Source organism: Pteronotus mesoamericanus, unplaced genomic scaffold (genome assembly GCF_021234165.1).
Source record: "Pteronotus mesoamericanus isolate MK-2021 breed Mesoamerican mustached bat unplaced genomic scaffold, CSHL_Meso_final contig_73, whole genome shotgun sequence".
Classification (NCBI taxonomy): Eukaryota; Metazoa; Chordata; class Mammalia; order Chiroptera; family Mormoopidae; genus Pteronotus; species Pteronotus mesoamericanus.
The window spans coordinates 22,047,217-22,067,934 of NW_026555245.1; the positions used below are offsets into that span (position 1 = coordinate 22,047,217).

Consider the following 20,718-nt stretch of genomic DNA (forward strand, 5'->3'; position numbering starts at 1 on the left):
GAAAGAGAATAGTCTCCCTGCTCAAAAAAATTATTTATTACACATACAGTGCTTTTGGAAATATCCACAGTTCATTCTAAACCTACATGCTACTCTTAGCCATTCTCCTGACTTGTTCTAAACCCTGTTTCTATCTGTAAAACGGATGTTTGGATTAAATGAAATCTACGGTTCCTTCCAGATCTAAAATCCTGAGACATCAATTTGGAGTATATTTTACTACTTAAAAATAATAACACATGCCCTGGCTGATGTGGCTCAGTGGACTGAGTGCCAGCCTGAGAGTTAAAGATTCCCAGTGAGGGCACACACCTGGGTTGTGGGAAAAGTCCGCAGCAGGGGGCCCCACAAGAGGCAACCACACATTGATGTTTCTCTCCTTCTCTCCCTCCCCACCTTCCTCTCTCTAAAAATAAATAAAATCTTTAACAATAACAACAACAACAACAAGTGTATGGCTTGTTTTTTATGCTGGTCATAACTACTGTACAAAGCACTGTGGAGTCAAGGATAACAAATACACTACCCAAGTATACTAAATGAAATATTAAAAGAAATTTACAAAGCAAATTTGTAAATAATTATTCTGTTAACAAATGCTTTATGAAAGGATTCAAGAGTTTCCTTAGTTTAAATAGAGCTTCCCTAATCAATCAAGCACTGTGTTAAATACTGTCTGCAATGAAAGAAATTATTGTGGTGAAAACAACACATAGAAGCCAGTGACAGACTAGATTTTTTTTAGAATTACAAATACATATCAAGGGCCAAAAAATTTAACTTTTGAGGAGCTATTCCATAAAAACACCAGTACAATGCCTAGTTTCAGATATGAGGAAAATGTTCATTTTATTCAACTACTACTATAATGGTTAACACTTGCATTGGGACCTGCACCAATGACTTTACATTTAACTCATTTAATCCTACAGCAACCCCATGAGTTAGGTACTATTTTTGTCCCCATTTTACAGATGAAGGAACTAAAGCCAAACGGGTAAAGTGAGTTGTTTAAGTTCACTTCAGCTAGTAAAGAGTCAAACTATTATTCAACTACTATTTCAAACAACAGTCAATTATTCCTCTATTTCGAAAAAACTGCCACTTGAAATACTAACTTGGCTTGTATAAATTATGTGATTTTTATAAATTAATACGTTTATTTTAGTAGCTTCCATTATTTCTTCTTCTAAAGAAAAATAACTGTGGACATATGGGTAGAGTACACCAATAGCACAGTGCAACCTGAATTTCCTATAATTTCTGGTAGAATAAACACAAATATCTAAACGTATTAACAATTTTGCGTTGATGCACCTACTATTACTCCAAAAATTCAGTTTCCTCAGATGAAACTGAAAAAAAAATCGGGAATACACCAAAGTAATCACTAACCATTCAATAACTCCGTAAGTCTCCGATAGCCGACATGGGTAGAAAAACGATACTATTATTTTTTAATGGTTTGAAACAACCACCTTTTTACATGAGCTAAAATTATTTTCCTAACGATATTTCATGCTAAAACTGTCTAAAAATGCAGGTTCAACTTCCATCCTACTAAAAGTTTTCCTTTGCCTGCCCCTAGAATTCTTCCTACGGGCGTCATTTCACTTTACATCTACAAACTTTACCTGCCTTTTGGCTACGGCCCGGCTTCCTTCTCAACTTCTTTAAATCTGGGTGCTGGGTTTGCTCACCCACATCCACCACACCCCTGCCGACCCCCGCCCGGCGCTGCCGCTCCTCCCAGGGTTCTCCTGCACCGACTCAGCACCTATCAGCGACGCCCCCCGGCCCCAGGCCCAACCCATCCTCGGACACGTGCTAGGGTGTGTTTGTGTCAGTCCGTCAGTCCCACCTGGGACGGGGCTCACTCACCGGGAGAGAAGCGCCAACTTCTGCTCCAGCATCATCTCCAGCTTCTGGCCCTGTCTGGAGATCCAATGGTCCACCCCATGCAGGCGGTAACACGTCTCCAGCATCGATCTGAAGTCCGCTACGAACTCGGTGATGCCCCCGTACTGGCCGCTACTGAACTTCTCCTCCATCTTCAGCAAACACATGCCCTGTCCGAGCTGCTGCGGGAGGGCGCGACTGGCCCGGCCCCCGCTGCGCGGCCCTTCGGCCGCCTCCTCCTCCCCGGTGGCAACGCCCCCCAAGGGCTGCAGGAAGGGGGCGGTGAGGCCCCGGTGCTTTTCCTGCAGGAACTCGCCTAGGATGCGGTAGCCCTGCTGCAGCTCGTAGTTTAGTTCTTGCTCCTTACAGCCACTGCCCCCGACCACCATCGCCGCCTCCTCCTCCCGGTCGTCCGCGTCTTCCAGAGAGGAGGCACTCCTCCCTCGGGCCTGCCCTGAGGCCGGGGCCACCACTGCCACCTCCTCCTCCTCGTCCTCTTCCTCGGCCGGCGGCGGCGGCCGCTCCTCCTCCCCGGCCGGCTCCATCTCCCCCAGCGTCTTGGGCACGCTCACGCCCCCGGCAGGCCCAGGTTGGGCGATGTGGGGCGGCCGCTCGAGGCGCCGGGGGACGCGTGAGCGCGGGCCCCTTCCTCAGGGCTTAGCCGCACCGCGCAGCCCCAGCCGCATCGGGCCTCGCTCTCCTCAGCAGCCGGCTCGACTCAGTGCGCGCGGGGGTCTCGAGCTCGCCGCCAGCGGGGCGGGGTTACATGGCGCGCGGGGGATGGGGGAGAGAAGAGGAGAGCTTAGGTGCCCTCCTCTCCCCTCCCCCCGGCGGCGACGCGCGCGGCCCTCGCTTGCCTCACCCCTCCGCGCCCCGCCCGTTCTTCACCCGCCAGGCCAGGCCTGGCCGCCGCGGCCTCGGCGCCCCACCCCCTCCCGGGCCGGCTAGGGGACTGGGAGGGGGCGAGGCGGAAGGTGGGGGATTCTTCTCTCGCCTCCCCGGAGGGGGCCACAGCGCTGAGCCGCAGAAGCTCGGTATCCTCCTCCTCAGCTCCCTCACACCCCCTCCCGCCCCTCTCTACCTGCGGGGCACTCGGGCAAGGAGGAGGCGGCGCGCGGACCCGGCCCGGCGACAACTGTCAGTTAGAAGCCCAGTTGGGCGGCTGGGGGGGGAGGGGGAGGAGGCAAGGGGAGGGGCAGAGAAAGAAGAGGGAGGGCACTCAGGTCCCCACTCCCCCCCGACTAGGGAGAGGTGTGGAAAGAGGCAAAGAAAAAAGCACCGTCGCCATCCACGGTGCGCATGCGTAGTAGAACAACTCCGCCCTCTTCGCTCTCGCCCCGCTACGCGACAGCAAGTACTTCGGCTTGGCCATAGGTCCTGAGGCCTGGTAGGTTGCGCGAACCAATGATGTCATCAGCTTGTAGACAACTGGAAGGGCAGAGTGAAGAGAGAAGCAGGGCGCTTGCGCAGCTTAGCTTGCCACCTTTGTAGGGAGAGGCCTACAGGATTTTGAAAGCAAGTGTCGAAGGACGCTATTTCCTTTGCGAGAGACCTTTACTAGCCCTTAAAACTAAAATTAACCCAGAAAGAGTCTGCTAGATAATTTTCGTTAGTAGCAAATGCAAAAAAGGCACAATGTAAATCCTACCCTATAATTTACTTTTTCTTTGCACACAGCCTCCCCCTTATGATTACTGGGTTTTTAATACAAGACTAGTACTTTGAAAAGTGTAGAAAGGCGATTCAGGAACTCGACTAACTGAAATATATGTCCACATGCAGGAGAAAAGGACATGATTTATAGAACTCGGATTTCTGAAACTCCTGTCTCCAGTTCTTAACATCGATTGGAAACTAACCATGTTTTTCGATAAAATGAAAAAAACATCTCCACATTCTTGAGATTTGCTAAGAATAAAAGACTATATTCTTGGAACTAAAAGCAGTTTTCAAATATTTCAAGTTAAGCTGTACAGCATTAGCTATTAAATAGTCGTTAGCGATGGCCTTACAATCTCACGTTTTTACTGTTTTAGAAGTCTAAAAAGTGGACCCATCATTCCCATTTATGTATTGCTTAAAAGCAAGTAGGCAGAAAGGACCTAATGGTTCCATAAAGCAGACATTACCATTTTCTCATGTTCTATTTGAAAGATGCACATAATACTTTCTATTTAGAAAGAAAGCAAGCATTTTTAAAAGTAAAAGCTATGTAACTAAGTGGTCAGGATATTCTGACTCTTGAGACTGTTTTTCATTAAAGATATTTGCAATTTATTAGGCACTTATAGCATTATCTCCTCAGAGCCTATAGGTGAAGTTCATCTCACAGGAAAAAAAGCAGGGAACTACTTCAGCAACTGGCAAATAAAATGTCTGACTGGCCAACTCTCATTTCCTTTGACAGAGCCCATTAATATGGACCCACCCTACAACAACAAATAACCCCCTTCCTCTTTAACCAGCAACTGTATTTAGCAACTCTCAGATATTAGCCTGCATTTGCTGAACCTTGTATACTTTATATTCATTATCTTCCTTGATTCTGAAACAATTCTATCTGCTCGGTATTATTCCTATTTTACAGATAAAGTAACTGATGCTTAGGTTAACAAAGTAGTTTACCAAATTTCAAATCTAGGTCTGTCATACTTCAAAATTCTCCAGGAGCTCAATTCCTGGCTATCTGGCAGACTTTCCAATTCTGCATGCACAAGAATATAGGGAATTGCAAGAAATGTTGAGTAAGAGCTTCTTAATTAAGGAATATTAAGATAAAGAAGTATGACTGAGTTGAAGGAACCTCATGTAGGTCGTGAAGAGACCAAGATGACTGTGACAAGGTCCTTGAACCTATATTAAATATATAATTTATATATATTTAATAGACATTAAGGACTGACATTCCAATTAATATAATTAACCCTAGATTTCTAGAACTGTTTTCTTATAATGCATATATAATGCTAAATGAGTGGTCTCAAAGCTGTTTTTTCATATTTAAAAATATATAATTTATATATTTAATATATAAAATATATTTGTATATATATTCTCGTATACTTTATTATACATTTATGTATTTCTTATATTTTGATATATAAGAATATATAAATATAAATATATATATAAGGAATATGTTGGTTGGAGGTAAATTAAAAAATATAAACGAGTTTCAAGAAAAATGGTCATTTAATCCCACTACTCAAACTTTTATGAATACTTTGTGATGAGATTCTTCTATTTATTTTATACTTTTCTATTTATCTTAAATAAACTTTTTTTTTAAAAAAATGCCCTTCACACATTAGTACCTCCGTGAACTCTGGAGTGGAAAAGAAAGTACACATTTCACATCATTTCCTAGAAATCCAAAGTGTTCTTCATCAAATATAGTACAGTAGGTACCACATAGAAACTTTCAGTAAATACGGATTTCCATCATAAAAATGATATTTTGTGGATTTACTTCTTAGTTTTACATTCCATGGTTATTCACCACCTAACTTTCTAAAAACTCATTGGTTTACCGGCATGTTTACCTTGAAAAATTTTTTTTACTTTGTCCACAATTTTTATCTTAAATAAACTTAAAATTGTGACTATACTGTACTTAAAGTCCTTTTCTTTTTCCTCCATTAATAATAAATAATTGTACAGAATGGATAGGGATTGCATATCTAAAATCTCACCTCCATGTCTCTGACCACAATGGCCTGCTTATCTGAACTGGAAGGGAACGAATTGGATATGTTAATATAAAAAGCATTCCAAACCATAAAAAAGAACACAGTAGACATGCAAACAACAGGAGTAACAGCTACCATTTATTAAGTGCTTACTGGGTCTTAAATACTTGCTAAATACTTTACACACACATTACTCACAATAGGTCCAGGAAATCATGACAGATGTATTTTTAAATTTTGGATCAATGATTTGCTGAGTAAGCTTTTTTCTACCCTGCAAAAGCTTGACATTAAGGACTGACATTCCAATTAATATAATTAACCCTAGATTTCTAGAACTGTTTTCTTATAATGCATATATAATGCTAAATGAGTGGTCTCAAAGCTGTTTTTTCATGTTTAAAAATAAAATTAATTTTGCTTCCCTTTCATTTTCACAATAGAATACTCTTTAGTGCTACTATAGAGTCCATTAAGAACTTCAAAATGGAGATGTCCTTAAGCCCCATTTTAAATCAGGGCTTTTGTCCTCACTGAGCCACTTCGCAGGAGAAAAAGAGCATACAGACACAAGACAATATTCTGCTCAAACACATAACACTGACTGACTGCCACAAATACTGATTACTTTCTGTCACACTGTGTTATATACAGTATGTCATTACATAGTACCAATGTTAGATGTACCAGAGCACCCTTTTCAATAACCATAGTTCTTAGTCCTGGATAACTTAACAAGTAACTTGGAGACCAGTCTAAAAACATTCTAAAGTTTTCATAACTCTCAGTTGCACACTGTGAGAAGTAGAACATGGATATGTCTCGCCCAGTTCTGAGGGAGGCATCATGAAAAAGTTCATATAAATTATACAAAAAACTCCCCACATCCACTGCAGTGTCTGAAACTCTCCCAACTGCAGTATCCTCCCTTTACCATGAAAACCAGGAATATTATCAAGGAGGAATAAACCTGCCACTATATCCTTCACCCATAATTCCAAATATATTTGTCCTGTAAGTTCTATCCTAACCTCGTGAGTTCTTAGCATCTTGTGATAAGCATGACATCTTGGCACCAAGCATATTGCTTGCCTAGTGTCAGTAACTCAGACATAGCAACAATTTACATACTTCGCACCAACAATGGGAAAGACAACAAACATTCTAAGACAATGGAAACACAGGTTACCACCAAGATCTCTGTTTACAGGATAAAACATGCAAGGTGAACAGAGGACATAACACTGACTAATCCTGGGTAAACACATGGAAGAAATGCAAACTGCTTAGCAGGGAGAGAACAGTTCTCTCAATTATAATGGAATCCATTCACAACATGTATTTGGAGTTACTTTTAAGGTAGATGATATTCAAGTGATATTAAAGTGCTTCAAGCAAGATTCAGCAACTCCTGTAAGGCTTCCTGATGCTCATCATCAAGCTGGGATGTGCATTCCAACCACAATTCTTCAGAAGTCTGTACCTGACGCACAACATTGGCTAAGCGTTTGGCACAAGGATCTTCATAGTTAAGAGTCTCATTAATTTTTCCTTCTGCAATTATACTGATTATTTTGGGAAGATTGGAATTATTTGGACCGAGCACAACTGGATGGTTACTTTCAATTAAGTCACAGAGAAAACTCAAAGTCTGAATAGCTTCCTCTTTATCCTCCTGCAGTGGAAGCCATGACAACCAGTATGGAAGAACTTCATCTACATTTACACAGCTAGGCTTAAACCTCAAAATCTTGCCTACTGCTGAGATACAGTTCTCTGTAGCAATGACATTTTTTTTGGTTTTGGAACTTGCACACTTAATAACTTTTACCAACAGTGGAACAGCTTCTGAACATAAAGAATGATAATCATCTCCACCAAACTGTGCCATAACACCCAGGCCATAAGCAGCAGCTTGCCTGACTTCAGGGTTGTTATCTCGCATATTTAGTAGCATTGGCCACCGAAAGTACTCCACATATTTAAATGAGGTTGGGCTACAGTGCTCTATAATATCATCAAATATACACAGTCCCCACTGTCTGTCTGGCCATGGCCTACTAGAACAAATTAGATTCACAATTAATGGAAGCAGCTGTTCAAACCATGGTAAAATCTTTTCTTTGTACGTACTAAATAATGAGTGCAAAATATCTGATACTTTGGTCAGAATGTAAACATCGCATTCATCTTCATCTTGCAAGGACATTTCAACCTGTTGATCATAGTTTTCATCCTGTCTTTTAACCTGTCTCAGTTCTTGGTTTTTAAAGTGCCCTTCAAGTTTTGCTTTCAATATTTCTCCCAGTTCTTCCAAGTGTTCATCATTAAGGCAGCCATCTCCCATTACTTCAATAGACTTTGCAAAAGAACTCATTATTTCTGAAAGTACATCTGTATCAGGTTCAGTCCCAATAGCCTTGATTAAGGGATCACATATGAATTGCCACATCTGTGCAAGATACTCTGGGCCACGAATTCGTGCACATTCCAGGAGAGAAGGCATGGATTCAGCTGCTGCCACTCTCACATTGTCATGGAAATAGAATTTCAGTAAAGGAACCATCAGCCTTACAATTTGTTCTGTATAGTCCATAAGTCCTTCCCTTAATTCCTTAGCATAGTAAACCAACATCTGGCAAGCAGTTGCTTTAGCTTCAAGTCCTGAAGTTTTAATTCCAAAACTTTGCTGGTCTCCAAGGTTTACAAATTGCCAGCCATCATCATCACTCATATTCTCCACATCTTGGGTGTCTAAGAGAGCAACATCAGGTTTAGCTGAAGCAGTCTTAATAAGAGGCTCAATAACCAGTGGAAGGTACTGTTGAAAATCATTTCCAAGAATTTTACACATTCTAGCCCATGTTGAAACCATATAAGAGGTCTGAGGGTCATCATCTTCCATACTATTTAAATCTGATTGTGTCTTCAACAACAGCTGCATCACATTTGATGCATCTTGCATAAACTTTTCTTTCCCAACAGCAAGACCAACATGGCTAATGCATTCAATAGTTTTTCCTTTCAGAAGCTTGAGTTCCTTTTGAACAGCAAGTTCAACAATGTGCTTTAGTGATGGCATAAATATATCATAATATGGAACAAATTTTTCTTCTATTGTATCTGCAACTGAGGCTATGGTTGTCACAAGTTGTTCCAAGGCCAACTTAGTTCCATTCCGAATCAACTCTTGAAGTTTAATCACCAAGATGGAATGTAGATTTCTCACCATACTATCCAAATATAGAACTAGCAATGATTTGGGGCAGTCTTCAATAAAAATAACAAGTGCAGAAGCTGCATGTGATTGTACACGCTGATTACCTTGATTTTCCATGGTACGCAACAGAGCCACAATCACCGTTTCATGGAATTTCTTTTGGAAGTTAGGTGCAAAATCTGTAGCCATCTGTCCAAGTGTAGTACAGGCAGCAGCCCTCACCCTTGGATGAGGATCCTGAAGAAAAAGCAAAACAGAGTTAACTGTTTCATCTAGAATGGGTTCCATTTGCTGATGGCATCCTTCTCCAATGGCAGATAAGGCCATTAGTCCAGCATGTCGATATTTCCAGTCAGGGCTCTGAAGCATCTGCATGATATGCTCCTTAGTGATTGGCAAAACAAGTTTTCCACCAAGCCCACAAGCCAGTCTGTCTAGTGCACTCTCAGCAGCAACTGCATTGCTGTCAAAATCATCTTCTTCCATTTCATCTGCATTTACCCAGTCCTCATCATCTTGTAGATCAACCATCATTCCTAGTATGTGAGGAATTGCCTGTGCTATAATATTCGTATGTTTTTTCAACATTGGGGTTGCAGTTTCAGACAGGGTTACTATTACTTCAAGGGCCAGTTGGCGTTGCAGATTACTAAGTCTAGAATCTCCACATAACTTTAGACTCAACTGTAGAGTCTCTTCTAAATAAGGACCCAAGTACTTAGGTACAGTATCTGCAATCTCAACAAGGGATTCTAGCACTGAATCGTCATCCTGATAGCATGAGTCATTCACAGCCTGTAAGATTCCAGGAAGCAAGTCTGCAAAGTCTTTGAAAAGAGAAATGTTATTCTCATTGGCAAGTACAAAAGCAGCTGCAGCTCTAGCGGATAATGTCCTGATTGCTGGATGTTCTTGATCTTGAATACACTGGTCCAACAACCGTTTGATGATATCCAAATCATGCTGCTCTTGGTTCCCAAAAATCCCAGGAAAGTGCCAGAAAACGTGAAGTGCAACTTCCCACAGAACCACATTTTTAGAGTAGATTGAATCAATAAGAAATTTCAGACCTTCTGGCCAGTGGTTAGTGCCATCCTCATCTATCAAATTCCTGGCCAGCACCGCAAAAATATCACAAAGTTTTTTCCTCATACTAGCATGTGTTTCTAACTTAACAGCCAGTATCAGTTCAATCTTGACGTCCCTCTGAACATCAGAAGGCAGATTTGGATAGACTTCCTCAAACCCAGAGGACAAAAGCCGTCGTAGCAATGCGGCAGCCATTTGTCTCACCTCATAACCTGCTCTTCTATTTCTGACGGCATCTAAGAGGAATGTAGTCTTACACAGACCTGGGATATTTTCATAGATTTCCTCTGCCTGCCTCCGCACCATACAGCTTGGATTGATAAGGTTCTTCAGAAGCTGGTAAAACTCTTGCTTTCCCGACACGGTCGCCGGTAACCCCGCCGTCCCGGCCGCCGCCATCGCGCTCTGTCAAAACTACCGCGACTGAGAAGGAAGGTGGGGGACCTGCGGCTCCAAGCAGTGACGCAAGCGAGGCGCCAGCGGGGATGGGCGGGGCCGCTGTTTCCTCTGCTGCTGGGGTAACTTGGCTGCGCATTGGGAAGTGGGGAGCCGAGTGGCGGGGATACGTGGGAACCAGTTGGGGGCTAGGGACATCCTTTATCTGTTTTCCAATCAGGTAAAAATGAACCTGCAGAGGGAGAAAAAGGAAAGAAAATTATGATATTGATTGTATTAGAATGAGACTATGGGTGATTCCCTCCCCCCTTTATTTCTAAACTCTTTCTATAGTTACAATTTAATTTTAAAAAGATAAGTACACCTTGAAAACCGGCTGAGAGAAGCCGATCACAAAAGGTCACATATTGTATGATTACATTTAATATATATATATATTTTAAATTCTCACCCGAGGATGTTAGTTGATTTTAAAGAGAAAGGAAGGGGGAAACATCAACGGGTTGACTCGGAATCGTGCCCTAATGGGAGATTGAACCCACAACCTGTGTCCCGCAAACTGTATGAGCCCTGACTTGGATCGAACCCACAGCATTTTGGTGTACCAGACCACGCTCCAACCAACTGAGCCATAGGGCGGGTGCTGACTTCACCTACAATATATGAAAGATCTTGAATAGGCAAATCTATAGAGAGGCTGAGGGAAGGGGAGAATGGAATCATATATGTCAAATATGGGGTTTCTTTTTGGGTGATGAAGATATGAAGACGAAAATTGATTGTGGTGATGGTTATAGACCTCTGTGATTATAATGAAAACCATTGAATTGTACAATGTAGATTGGTGAATAGTATGGTATGTGAATAATACCTCAATAAAGTTGTTTATCAAGTAAGTGGAATAAAAGATAAGGACAATTATAACCACCCCACTACCATACCTAATGCAGTAAAGCAGTGGTGCTCAAACTCTGGTATGTGTCAGAATTAACTGGCCTATGGATTATAATAAAGAGTGATAAAGACAACTAAGTATGGTGTGGAAAGTGACCTGGGCTAGTCATCAGAAGACTTGAAGCCTGTTCTTATCTCTGAATTAATTTTGTATTCTTTGTCATGTCACTCAAGGTTTTCCTTGTCTGTTGTTTAAACTGTAAAATGCTTTAATTTTTTTTCCTTTTAGTAGGAAACTGCGGAGATTATTCCAAAAAACACATGCCTCTAAGGCTAAATATTTCTTTAATTTAGGCAGGTATATCACTCAAAAACAATCATTCCTCTAACAATGATCGGATCTTACTTTCGTATTATTACTTTGCCACTCTGTCATTTTGACGCTTAGTTTGCAAGGTTGACAGGATAAGTATAATACTATTTAATTTTAGATGAGAAATGGAAACTCAGGGAGGTTAAAGGATTTGCCTAGATGGCACAGCTAAGTATCAAATTCACCTCTCCTGAAAGCAACACTAATGCTCGTTCTCCATACCACTTGCCCATGATTATTCTTGGTTTTGTGCCATGATCAGAGGCCTTCACCTATTGCAAAGTCTGTCTCAAACTTCTCCAAGTGGGTTTGTCACAGGTGGGCACAAATAACCAGGTTCTTTGTGATTGTGGACAAAAAATTGAACTGAGCACACAGAGTTTATAGCAGAAAGCAAGAAAAAGCAGATTTATTAAGCCACACAGAATATGGGAGCAGGCCAACTCTGAGCAGGGCGGAGCAGAGAAGAGCCTAACAGCAGCAGCAGCAGCAGCAAACTCAGGGGCTAGAGGGCTTTTATTCCTTAGGATGGATCTCCCATGATTTCCTTGATTGGCTACTGAGAAGGGGTCCCACAATGCTAACTTATTATAATGTTATTATAATGAAGCAGGGTTCAGGTAGCACCTTCTGCACAGGTGCATTCCTGATTCACTAGGATTCAATGCTTTTCCAGATGCAGAAACTACCAGTCTTAGAACAGGGTCTCCACCCTTTATCTATGTTCTTTATCTTAGCCCTGGGGCACCTCTGGAGTTTCCTCCTTCCTGACTATTTCCTGCCTCAGGTTTAGTTTTAATTTTGTAAAATGCTACTGTATATACTCACACAGATAGAAAATCACAAAGTAGTCAGTCTCATAAATTGCACTGTAATAAATAATACTATGCTCCTTTAGGAGTGAACCATGTTCTGTAAACGGTGTTTCTCATTCTGTTGACTGAAAACTAGCTGCATCAGAATCACTTGCGATAACTTCTTTTTAAATATAGTTATTAGATCACAAGCTCTGAACTACTGAATGAGTTTGAACCAATACTCTGGGTTTTCACAACAATACCAAAATTTGAGAACCATTGATGAAACCAGTTATGTTCTGATCCCAAGATCTTAACTACAGTTTGGCATCTAGCTCCAGACTAACTGGTTTTCTTCTTGTTCCTTGAAAAAATCTACCTGCAGGGACTTGCATTTGCTGTTTCAGGAAATGTCAATAAGTATATGTAAGGGGAAAAGCTTCTCTTAACACTATATCTATTAGCATATTAAAGACATTAAAAACTACAGTGAGATGCTAACACAGACCCACCACAATGTTTAACATTTAAAAGAATGAAAGTATCAAGTGTTGGTGGAGATGTGGAACAACAGGAAACTCAGTTATATTTTTGTTGGTAGTAGAGGTAAATTGGTATAAACACTTTGGAAAAATTGTTTGGGTTAAGATTACTCAATAACTCATTTGTTCCTTCAGCAAACATTATTGAAGATATGGTATACCTTGATGTTGCGTGCTGGGGGTAAAGATGAAATGCATGAGGATGTTCATGAGATAGTCAATGTAGTGATCACTGTGGTGATGTCTGTCACGAAACCACATGGGGTTGTAAAGACAGTTAGTCTGCTTTGGATGTGGGGAAAATCAGGTAAGTCTTCCCAGAGGAGGTGATATCAGGGATGATATTTGAAGGGTCAATATTCATTAATGATTTGAAGAAAGAGAAGAAGGTTGTTCTAAATAGAGGAAACATTTTTGCTCAAATTCAGAAAAGTCTTAGAGCCTAGTGTGATGAGAGTTCTGTCAGTATTTTAGAACTGCTAGAGCACTGGGTGTGGGACGTGAGGAGTCCTGAGGATGACACAGGAGGCAGGAAAGAGGAAGACAAATCATTAAATAGAGTCCAGACCATGAAGGGTCTTGAGTTATATTCCATGTTAAGAAATTTGAATCTATTTTGTAAAGGTAATGAGCTTTATAAGAGTTTTAATTAAGGGCTATGAAATAATTTTTAGAAAGATTACTTTGATAATAGTGTGAAGACTGGAGGTGGTTAGGAGGACAATAACCTAGTTTAGTTAAGCCAGAGATCTAAATTATAGCAGTGGTGGAGGGAAAGAAAAGAGGGCAAGGACTGGGGAGGTTTTTAGACATCATGTCAATAGCACTCAGAGGGGAAGGAGAAACGTGTGAAATCTCCCCAAGTTTTCAGACAGCATCTGGTTGGAGGTGCTGGAATTTACCAATTTATTTATTACGAATTTATTTACCTATATATGAATAAAGAACAGTGTTAATGTAGACCAAGTGACTGCTAACTCTTTCTGGAGCAAAAAGAAGCTTCCCTAAGAAGGTGAGTCCCAGAATCCATATTTTGTTCTCTAGTTGCTCCCACATGCTATACTGACAGTTATCATTCCGACAGTAGTAGCTAAACTGAATCCATTTTAGGAAAATTATTTATGATATTTTATTTTAGAAAAACATACACTGTTTTAAAATCTTAAGCTACTTCCTCTTAGGTTGCATAATTCTGTTATAGTTACTTTTTGCATTGTTATTTCCTTCCTTTTTTCCACCCTAAGGAGCCCACATAATGCCCAAGATTTCAAGACCGGACTTGCAGATTTGGTTAAACAACTTTGTTACATTTTGTAATTAAAATTGGCTTTTAAAATTGTTTGAACTATAGAGAAGCCATTTAAGAATGTTTTCATAAGGTGGCTCAATACCAGACAATGCAAGTGTTTATTAGCAACTTATTAAGTGGGGAAAGAACAAAGTAAGTTGCAAATTTCTTCCAAGATCTGAGAGGTTTAGAGTCAAATGAAGGGGATAGAATTAAATTGGACATGCTTGACACTTTTACAAGAATAATTCAGAATAAATAAAAATACAAAAAAATCATGAAGGGTCCCACTTGCCTAAAATGGGACAATTTGAATACTAAAAAGCATAATGCCTGCCATGGATTAAAATACATCAAAGATATAAACAAAGTGATGAGTTTATAATAGTAACAAAAGCTCCTAATTCATTGATCATCTTTGGAGATCACTAGGTCACCAAATCTGAAAACTGATAAAGAGAAATAGTCAAGGTTTTCCTTTCATTCCTGTACAAACTGTATTTCAGGTAAACCAAATAGCTGATGAAGGTGCATCCTTCTTTATAGAATTCTACCTAATAAGTGCACAAAGAATGCTAGAATCAGAAAATTGCTGTGTCATAACCTAAAATGAAATAATCTAGGTGACACTAAGCAATGAAAGCTAAAGTCATTAAGTGATACTGGTTGGAAATTTAATAATAGAGGGATTAAGCTGAAACCACCTGAAATTATAGATTAATGTTAATGTTATTAAAAGTAGGATAAACCAGAGGTGTCATTTACCTGTCATCTTTCAGCTCCACATCCATACCTCCTATAATTTGTTCTCTGATGCTGAGATTAGGCTCTGGAAACAAAGTTTCTCTTTTCATAGCTGGATGCCTGGTAGTTTTCATCAATAGAAGCCACTAGAGATTGGAGAATAGAAAAGGCACAGAAAAGGGATTAATCCTTTCTGTTTTTCCTTTTCTTGTCTAGATTGCCTCAGCAGTGGCCCTTCTTTCTGGTTGCAGCAGTTTCCTCTCTCTTACAATACTCAAAAAGCCCATTCTCTTCCGTCTTTGCAGAGACACCAACAGTAACTCCTGTCTCAGAGGTTTCACCCACAGCTCTGGGAGGTCCCTTCTCTGAATTTACAGATTATCAGTTCCATTTTCTTCCTTTAGCTCTAGGGATGACAACAGCTCCTTCAATTATATCTTTATATTATCTCAGTGCTATTTATTTATTCTTTCAGGTCTTTCACAACTGTCTAACAAATCCCTTAAATTTTCTCCTGAAGTACTTAGTGTGGCTTGTTTCCCCAAATGGATCTTTTCTCATCTACCAGGCATTAAGTGATACATTCATAGTAAGTATACAGCACCTAAGAAGTCTTTTTGTCAGGTTTATTGAGGTATAATTTACATGCAATAAAATTCACCAATTATAAGTGTATAATTAGATGAGTGTTGACAGTCCAGCAACCATGACCACAATCATATGGAACATTTTCATTTTTCCCCACAATTCTTTTGGGTCCCTCGGAAAACAATCTCCTTTCCCCATTCTTGGCAACCACTGATCTTATTTCTGTTGCTATAGCTTTGTCTCTTCTAAAATTTCATGTAAATGGAATTATTTGGCATGTTCCTTTTTGTGTCTGGCTGCTTTCACTTAGCACAATGCATCTGACATTCATCCACTCTTGTTATTTGTTCCTTTTAATTCCATCACCTGAGTATAGGATATTATTCCATCATATAAATACACCACAATTTGTTCATGCATTCACCAACTGATAAATTCTATTAGATGTGATTTTAAGAAAAAAGACAAAGCAGGAATATTAAACTGTCCAATAAAGATAAAACACTTTAAAAAGTGTCTCTTGTATAATACTACTACTAATAATAATATTAGGGTTACAAAATTAAATATATCTGATTAATTAGAAATAATGTTCTGAACAGTTTCTTGGGCAATAGACAAAATATAAATTATGAAAAAACCTGTCCAATTGGGTGATATATTTGGTAAGATCATCTTAGACAAAGCTAAAACATATTTATCTGTACCTTTAGCTGGTGTGAGAAGTAACCCTGACTTTCTAGGTAAGTTGAGGAAATTGTATCACCAGGAAGAAGCAATAACAACAATGAGATGTGCAGAAATGTGAGAGACCATTAGTTTCAATATGAGCTGGTTGTTCTCTATTTCACCACCCCACCCCTTACCTACTCTGCCCTTTCCTATAGCCCAGGAATCTGATATCTATAGACTGCATCCCTCAGATGTCCTTGCTCTCTGACTTCTGGTTGAAATGGCCAAAGAGAGGTTTCCACAAGATATTGGGAAGAGGGCCTAGGGCATTCAGTCCCTATCTTTCCACACTGTTCTGTCCTCACATTTTTGCAATTCTGGTATTTACTGCATTCTACAGTTACAGTTCTTATAAGGGGGAGGGAGAGGCTTTCTTCCATGCTCTAAACTCTTTCTAGGCTCATTCTCTCTCATATCCCCTTTAGGACTAAAGATGATAAAAGTGTATAATTGTTTCTAGTCCCTGTGCTTTGCTATGTCCTCTTAACCTTGCCTGAATCTTTGTAAATAATCCTTTTAGAGAGAATCAAGATGGTGGAGGAATGAGTGGAAGTCACTCTGACTTCCTCCCAGGACCCCCTGGAATTACAACTAAATTGTGGAGAAATCACCTGGAACAAACAACTGAACAATAGTGAGAGAGGAGCTTTGTGACCTTGGAGACAGAAGAATAAGCTTTAGACCAACCTAACTGGTAAGGAATACAGTAGACTCAAGAAGGTGGGCAGGGTGCCCATGGGCAGCAGCACCAGAAGTATATAGAAAGGGCCAGTTGGATCCCTCTGAGAAGGGTCTAAACCAAAAGTGGGGATCTCCAGCCTACAGCACCAGAGCCCAAGAAGTACAGAAAACAGCCAGCTGCGAAAAGTGGCAGGGTTGCTCTCTGCCAGAGACAGGTGGCTGGCAATGCAAAAAACTGTTTAAAGGGCCAATGCATAAATTTTTATTTGTAGCCACTTACCCTGGTCTCTGGCAAAGGTGGGGGCAGAGTGGGCTAGAGACGCCTGAGGAGACTCTGGGAAAGGAGGCTTTAGGGAGAGAACTGAGAGAGTAGCCGGCCAATCTTGGTGCTGTCTTATCCCCCATGCAGCAGTATCCATCTTTTTCAGGCAGAGACCACGCCCCCTGAGTGGCAGCACCATCAGAGGACCCAATAGCCCTGCCACCAGGTGGGATTCTGCCCGCCCTGTGATGTTTAAGCTGCCTGCTGAGTGCAGAGTGGTAGCCACAGATAGTATATCTCTGGCTAAAGGGGGTGCAGAGTGGTCTAGACACACTTGAGGAGAGACTGGGGATGGAGGCTTTGGGAAGAGAATGGAGAGAGTAGCCAGCAGGATCCCAGTGCTGACTCCTCCCCATATAGCAGCATGAGAGGACCCAATAACCCCGCCCCCAGGAGGGACTCTGCCTCACCCTGAGCTTTCTAAGGCATCCTGCTGAGTGCAGAGTGAATAGATTAACAGCTGAAGGAGACAACCACAAACAGTAGATTCCTGGAAATCTTGAACAGACTGCCTAAGGTCAGACAGGGATGACATCTGACATCATCAGAGGCAGATCCAGAAAGTATAAACAGCAGTCTTCTACCATAGAAGTTCACACCACAAAGTCAGAAGATTAAGACAGATCAACTTAAGAAGCAGAAGCAAAAAAAGAAGAGTCTCACAAATAATGGGAAGACAAAGAAACACCCCCCCAGTTGAAGGGAAAGGAGGAATCCCCACAAATAGAACTAAACGAAAAAGAGGCAAGTAAACTATCAGATATTGAGTTCCAAATAACAGTTCTAAGGAAGCTCAATGAGCTCAGTGAGCTCTGAGAGAATTCCCAAAAACTACAGGGAAACTACGAGGAACTTAGTGCAAACAATATCACCATGAAAAAGGACATAGAAACTATCAATAAGAGACAAGAGGAAATGAGGAATACAATTTCTGAATTTAAGAACACAGTAGAAGGAATCAAAAGCAGACTAGATGAAGCTGAGGATCTAATCAGTGAGTTGGAGGATAAGGTAGAAAACAGCTCCCAGAAAGTGGAAGAAAGTGAAAAAAGACTCAAAAAGAATGAAGAGTCATTCAGGGAAATGCAGGACAACGTGAAACATAATAATATCCATGTAATAGGGATACCAGAAGGAGAAGAACAGGAGCAAGGGATAGAGTACCTGTTTGAAAAAGTCATGATGGAAAACTTCTCCAATTTGAGGAGAGAAAAGGTCTCATGGATCCAGGAGGCACAGAGGGCCCCACTCAAGAGGGACCCAAGGAGGTCCCCTCCAAGACACATCATCATTAAAATGGCAAATATAGAAGACAAAGAGAGAATCCTAAAGGCAGCAGGGGAGAAAGAGATAGTAACATGTAAGGGGAGCCCTGATACTGGTAGCAGCTGACTTCTCAACAGAAACACTGCAAGCCAGAAGGGAGTGGCAAGATATATTCCAAGTAATGAAAAGCAAAGGCCTACAACCAAGACTGCTCTACCCAGCAAGGCTCTCAATTAAAATGGAAGGTGAAATAAGGAGTTTCCCAGACAGAAGAAGGCTAATAGAATATACTGCCACCAAACCAGCACTGCAAAATATGCGAAAGGGACTGCTTTAAGATGAAGAAAAAGAGCCTATGAAAACCCAGTTCTTTTCACAGTTACCAATACTTGCTATTACCACTATTTTTAATACTTATTAATCTGATTGTGACAATGATGTATTATTTTGATTGTTCCTTTATTATTTGTTGAAACTAAACCTGTTTTTGTATATTTCTTGCCTATTTCTATTATTTTTAAGAAGCTTTAAATGACTTTTTTGGTATTCTTTATCCTTTCTTTGATTAAATGTTTGTAGAATTTTTTCCCTAAAAAAATACAAAACAAACCATTAACCGTTTTTCAGATGTGTTGTAAATACTTTCCTATTCTATTCCTTGTCCTTTAACTTTTTTTACATGAATATTACTGTATAGTCTTAAATGTTTAATATAGTCATATTGTCAATATTTTACTGTATAGCTTCTGGGTTTGAATATGTTACTTCAGGGTAAGAAAAATATTATTTTGTATTTTCTCCTAAAACTCATTAGGTTTTACATATTGATTTTTAACTGACCTGAATATTTTTTGTATAATATGTGAAATAGGGCTCTATATTTGTTTTATTTCAAGTAATAGTGGTCCATGCACCTTATTTGTTGAATAAGCCTTATTTTCCCCATTGATTTGAAATATCAACTTAATCATATATTACATTGTTAGATATATATGTTTGTCTCTGTAATGTTCATTATATTTCATTGATCTACTTGATTATTTCTGTGCTTGTTTCATGTTGGTTTAATTACTGAGACTTTATAATTGTTTTAAATTTTTTAAATACTTAATAATTAACTTTGACATTAAAAAATAAATAAAATCAATCTGCATTTAAGAACGAAAGAAAGAGAGAGAGAGGGAGAGATGGAACTCCTACCTTTTGCAATAACGTGGATGGAACTGGAGAATATTATGCTAAGTGAAATAAGCCAGTCAGTGAAAGACAAATACCATATGATCTCACCTATAAGTGGAATCTATTCAACAAAATAAACTAACGAACAAAATAAACCACAGGCAAGGAAACATGGAGCAGACTGAAAGTGACCAGAGGGGACAGGAAAGGAAGACAATGGTGGAAAGAAGGGGAAGGGACTAAACAAAGAACATGTATGAATGACCCATGGACATGGACAACAGAGTGGGAATTGACTGTGGGAGCAGGGGTTGGGGGTGAGATGGGTGGAGAAGGCAAAGGGAAAAATTGAGACCACTGTGATAGAATAAATGTGACTTAAAAATTTAAAAAATAATAATCCTTTTAGTATACTTCTAGTTAAATTTATTGTGTAATATTGGCTAATATGATCATATAGGTTTCAAGTGTAGATTTCTATGATACATTTCCTGTATATTGTGTTGTGTGCCTACCATCTAAAGTCAAATCACCTTCCGTTACCATATATTTGACTCCCTTTACCCTTTCCTGCCTCCTAACCTCCATCCCTATGGTAACCACCATATTGTTGTCTGTGTTTATAAGCTTCAGTTTTATATCCCACATATGAGTGAAATCATATGGTTCTTAGTTTTTTCTGACTGATTTATTTTGCTTAGCATGATATTCTCAGATACCATGTTTTCACAAATGGCACTATTTCATCTTATGGCTGAGTAGTACGTAGTAGTAATATATATGGTCCACATCTTTTTTCAAACGTATTTTATTGATTATGCTGTTACAGTTGTCTCATTTTTTCTCCCCTTCATCCCCCTCCACCCCAGACCCCTATTCACTCCAGCATTACCCCCTCTTTTTCTCTAATCACACATCAATACACGTAAACAGGTGCACGCAACATATACAGTTGACCCTTGAACAACACAACATGAAGGCTAGGGGTTCTGAGCCCCCACCCTCATCCCTAGTCAGAA

The 20,718-nt window shown here is 40.2% G+C and overlaps 2 protein-coding genes across 8 annotated transcripts in view; both read right to left on the reverse strand.

Annotated features, from left to right (window-relative positions):
- BRD10 (bromodomain containing 10) overlaps positions 1 to 2,694 on the reverse strand; it is a 110,026-nt gene extending 107,332 nt beyond the window's left edge. For 2 of the 3 annotated variants that reach the window (XM_054583108.1, XM_054583107.1), the window contains exon 1: positions 1,882 to 2,693. In XM_054583108.1, coding sequence (XP_054439083.1) covers positions 1,882 to 2,444 — 563 coding nt within the window. In that variant the 5' untranslated portion in view covers positions 2,445 to 2,693. Of the gene's footprint in view, positions 1 to 1,881 lie in introns of all 3 variants that reach the window. The other variant, XM_054583109.1, reaches the window with a different exon arrangement.
- A 3,044-nt stretch (positions 2,695 to 5,738) lies between these two features.
- Positions 5,739 to 10,317, reverse strand: RANBP6 (RAN binding protein 6). 5 transcript variants are annotated; one of them, XR_008529951.1, is made up of 3 exons: positions 10,161 to 10,317; positions 8,913 to 9,045; positions 8,302 to 8,342 (listed from the first exon to the last, which is right to left on the reverse strand). XR_008529951.1 is itself a non-coding variant. In XM_054583115.1 (2 exons), exons 1-2 carry the CDS (start codon positions 10,294 to 10,296, stop codon positions 6,979 to 6,981), a joined length of 2,262 nt encoding a protein of 753 aa, XP_054439090.1. In that variant the 5' UTR covers positions 10,297 to 10,317; the 3' UTR covers positions 5,739 to 6,978. The 5 variants fall into 5 exon arrangements, 4 of the variants coding, with proteins under 4 accessions (XP_054439090.1, XP_054439089.1, XP_054439088.1 ...); XM_054583115.1 differs by having other exon boundaries at positions 5,739 to 9,045; positions 10,102 to 10,317; XM_054583114.1 differs by having other exon boundaries at positions 5,739 to 8,342; positions 8,913 to 10,317.
- Positions 10,318 to 20,718: the final 10,401 nt, after the last annotated feature.